General features: G+C 44.6%; 1 protein-coding gene across 4 annotated transcripts in view; it reads left to right on the top strand.

Moving 5' to 3' along the window:
- The window catches only part of ZER1 (zyg-11 related cell cycle regulator), a 77,769-nt gene extending 73,223 nt beyond the window's left edge, over positions 1-4,546 (top strand). For all 4 annotated transcript variants that reach the window (XM_085895810.1, XM_085895802.1, XM_085895820.1 and 1 more), the window contains one exon: positions 3,913-4,546. Coding sequence is in view for 3 of the 4 variants with exons in the window: in XM_085895802.1 (XP_085751928.1) it covers positions 3,913-3,955 (43 nt within the window). In the remaining variant the exon portion in view is untranslated. The remainder of the gene's footprint in view (positions 1-3,912) is intronic.

Here is a 4,546-nt window from a genome sequence, read left to right as displayed (position 1 = left end):
GCGCTGAAACCATGAACCAGCCACCCTAAGTCCATGACTTCTTGCAAAGTCAAGGAACTTAGTGCTATTCTGGTTCATAGTTCCTGACCCATGGGGACCAACACACACCTCATAACCATCCCTATCAGTTCCAGTCGATGCATTGAAATCCCCCAAGACTAGAAGTGTATCTTGTCTGGGGCACTGATCAACCACAGACTCGAGCGTGGCGTAGAATGCATCCTTCACGGTGAGATCACTCGCCTCAGTCGGAGCATAAACAGAGACCACGGAAATGACACCTAAGGAGTGACGAATCCTTAATCTCATAATACGCTCGTTGACCGGTGTTACCTCAATTATCATTGGGGTCAGCTTATTGGACACAGCTACAGCAACTCCTTGGGTATGGTAACCATCAAAGCGACCAGACCAATAGTAGGTCTAACCACCCACCATTATCTCGCCGCAATCTGGTCTCCGAACCTCAGAGAGAGCTGCAATCCTGATGTCCAAACGCTTGAGCTCAGATGATAACAGAGACAGGTGATCATCCTCTCTTAGGGATAGGACATTCCAGGCACCCACCCGAAGGGACCGCCTCAGGTTAACCCAAGGAGACCGCCGTCTGGTGGACGACAGACACCTCAGCACCACTCCGACACACTCTCCCGCAATCTGACCCAGGGATGTTACCCCGTGGTTTCCCTCCTATCAAAGATTGGGGGTCCCGAAGGCTTTGCCCCAATCCCGTCATCCGGTGAGCTGCCCTGCGAAGGGAAGCTGCACAGGAGGTACTCCCACGGAGTGGGTTTTCAGATTTTTTTGCGTTTTTGCGTTTTGCGGAATGAAGGGTTTTACGGTGGCCGGAGTGCAAATCCTGCCACCAACCTCCTAATAAGAAGTAACCCAACTGCAGGAGGACGTCTGCAGACACAGTTGGGCACTTTATCTGCTCCATCCTTTAAAAAAAATTTTTGTGAAATATAATACACAAATAGAATACCAGATCTGACAGGGTGCAGAGGTGGCTCACTCTCCATTGAGCCGAGTATCATGGGTTTGATTCCCAGCCCGACTCTAAACCGTCAACAGATTGGGTCTTTGCAGGCACAGCAAACATCTCGAATGAATCGTCAAGTTGCTGGTAGTCCTCAACATTGAAAAGGCCAATTTTTTATGGTTCCTCATTTTCCTTTGTGAATTTGATGCTGGAGGGAAAACCTGACATAGTTGGTTCTCGAAGGTGGTCAACCTTGTCCCGATGCACAATGGTTAATGAATGTATCATCCACAGAATTGTTTCAATAATGTAGCAGACAATCATCATCAGTTTGAAAGATTTTGCATTCTAACTCTTCCATTACGAAGTTAGACACCAGAGCGTCCATAATTGAGCCACAAATTTGGCCATAATCTGCTGCGTTATGGACGGGTCGCCACTCCGACACAGGACACCAACAAGCTGCAGTTATGCTGCGTTATACAGTACATACATTTTTGTGCTATCCAGATATATATCCTGTGGAATAGATGATACGTTCACCATTCTATTGAATTACAATGGATTAAATCACCAGAACATTGATGGGAGGTATCCTCAATTCCACGGAAAGCAAGAAGTGGTATTTTTGGCCATTAACCCTTCGTCAGGGCAAAAACAGCTCCTCCCTTCCAAAGAATATTTTGCTTCGATGATGATCAAGGTCTGAAACGTCACCTCACTTTCTCAGGTGGTTATAGTCCTGCAGCGTAGTCTGATATTTCAGATCAATTGTTCAAATTTGCATAAAAGCACCAAAATTGGTACACCTGTAGAATAATGTATTCTGAACAATTCTAGATATGGAGCCACCCGAGATTTTGCCTTGGTCAGCTTCGGCGACCATTTTCCAAAATGGCCGCCATTCTACTTTAGCGAAATTGGCTATATGCTCTTATTTTCTTATTGTATTGGTGGTAGAAATAAGGAAAGTGTAAAATTCAGTAAATTGACCATGCAAAGGCGTATTCAAATATTATGAGCCAATATTTTCGGTAAAAAAGCCATTATTTGATTTGTAAATTGCTACTCTACTGAAACTTTTCGCTGAAAAGTACCCATTATTGCCTGGAGAACAAGAGTCAAATGATATTCATCACATTCAATGGGTTTGGAATCAACAAAAATTGCATTATAGATTACATACTTAACTCTATTTTGAAAAGGGAACTGATAATCATGATAATGACAAACTCAGAAAATGTAATCAAATTATTGCACACTTCACTTTGAAGTGGCTACGGTTTACTGTCTACTACCATTCTACCAGGACACATGGTTCATGCATACATCAGTCTAGTACAATATGTGTTTCTGAGCTCAAGTGTACTGGCTCTGGATCAAGAAGTCAACACTTTTACAAGCAATGCGACTTTGCATTTGCACATTCTAAGCTCGGCCGATATCTCAGTCTGTGTCTACTGCGTCTGTCTACTGGCATTCTCCTTCACAAGCACACAGTCCAGTGCATTGCAGATTAGCCTTCTTGCATTTGCAGCGGTTTCTACAGCCTTTTTGCAGCCGCACGACACCAGCTCGAAGCAGCTTTTTGAAGCCTCAGGGAGTGTGGTCCAGAGCGGTTTGTTGGACCCATCCTCTGTTTGCCACCAGCCCCAGCTTGTTGGTGATGGAAGCATGGGTTGAGGGACCAAGACCTGCCCCCAGACATAGCCACCCTGGAAAACTGATCTCTTCACATGCTGTTCCTAAGCATCGTAGGTAGGTGGGATGCGCTGGACGGAGTTCCTCTTGGCGAAGAGTTTCTTTCTGGCCTCGTTGACGTCCGTATATGGACTGGTGCGGTCATAGAGGAGCACCACAAACCTTTCAATGCAGTGCATTGTGTCATCCTGGATGTTGACTGGCGTGGTGGTCAGGGTCACAAGAGAATCTGTCAGTTCTGGAAACGAGTTCCATGTGGCCCAGGCAGATTTCTTCCCATGCCCCACGAATGCTGATACCGTGTCACATCCGGTCATGGCGTGGAAGACGGGGAGTGCACGTGCCTTCTGTGGACCGAGGGAGGCAGCTATTTCATGGGCAGGGATGTAGCGGTAGTTCTTGCCCATCCCAAAGGCAATCCAGAGTTCATCCACGCATGGTAGTGCCTGGGCTACCATCACCGCCAAGACGATGACGTCGGTGTCTATGGTTCGAACTTGAATCCGACGGTGGTCATGTTCTGCAGCATGGGCCACATGTAGCATGATGCGAGTGTCCACCTCTTCTTGACTGATGCCTCTTCACTGATGCTGTGTGCGAAAATGGATTTTCCCATAAAAATGACCATTTTTCCCCAATACAATGGTTGGAAATACAATAAATCAACACAAATGACATTTGTATTCTTTTCCTTTGTAAATGCACATCACATGGAGTATTTATCACCTCTGAGAAACCTACAAAGAGAATAACAATGACAGATATCCCATGTTGTTAAAGTAGAATGATGGCCATTTTGGAAAATGGCCGCCAAAGCTGACCAAGGCAAAATGTCGAGTGGCTCCATATCCAGAATTATTCAGAATACATTCGTCAACATATGTACCAATTCTGGTGCTTTTATGAAAAGTCGAACAATTGGTTTGCTATGCTGCAGTAATATGAGCATACCACCAACGTTCTGTTTCCACCCATTTTTCTACCTGGCTGCTGACGTAGATCGATCATGTAAAGTTCAGCTTATAACACATTGGTTCTTTACTCAGAACCATCTGGGCTCAAATGCCACCATGGAAACTCAGCCATCCTGTTTTTTAGCCTTGTGATTGGAAATACTATGGTGGTTTCACTTTGAATATCGTACATCATTCAGTTCCATGGGCTTTGATGTTGTGCCATGCTTGTCTTGTATCTTCTTCCCCCTCACTCCTAACTCTATCTTTCCACAGGCGGGTGGTGGATGCGTGCAAGCCATTCTCTCAGGACTTTTGAGAGGGAGGAAGTGACTGCTTTTTGATGATGGAGTGGTGTATGAGGAAACAAACTGAGATGGTTGGATACAAATACGTTGTGAATTTAAGAGGAGACGTGCGTGAGATTGGATGAGAACGGTGATTAAGATAGTTCTCGGATCGATCACAAGAGGAAGAGTAGCAGCAACAAAATGTTAAGGGTTCAGATGGGTTGGAAATATAGATATACATAAGATACAGTAAAGGCAGGAAGCAGATAGGGCTTTGCATCAGGCAAACTTTCTTTCTGAAAAACCAAACAGATGTAAATACTCACATGCACACATCTGTAATCTCTTGTATCAAACAATTTATTCAGCACCTTGTGGCGACTGGCTGTTGTATCCACAGTCACTGCGAAGAGCTCTCCAGTGAAGGTTCATGGAATGTAAAGAACTTTATTGCGTCTGATTAACGGCCAAGTTATCTTAACTTTTTATAATGCTATACCATCTTCAAAATGCTTTCCTTGAATGTTTGGCCGAGTCAGCTTGTGGTCAGGTTTCTCTCCATATGTTACATTTGCTGTGCATACATTATATTTGTTGTGTATAAACTTTTATCAGACATC

The sequence above is a fragment of the Eptatretus burgeri genome, chromosome 1 (genome assembly GCF_056783735.1).
Source record: "Eptatretus burgeri isolate ZD-2024b chromosome 1, Ebu_testis_v1, whole genome shotgun sequence".
Lineage (NCBI taxonomy): Eukaryota > Metazoa > Chordata > Myxini > Myxiniformes > Myxinidae > Eptatretus > Eptatretus burgeri.
Note: the sequence above shows the minus strand (reverse complement) of the source record. Positions and strands in the feature narration are given on the sequence as shown.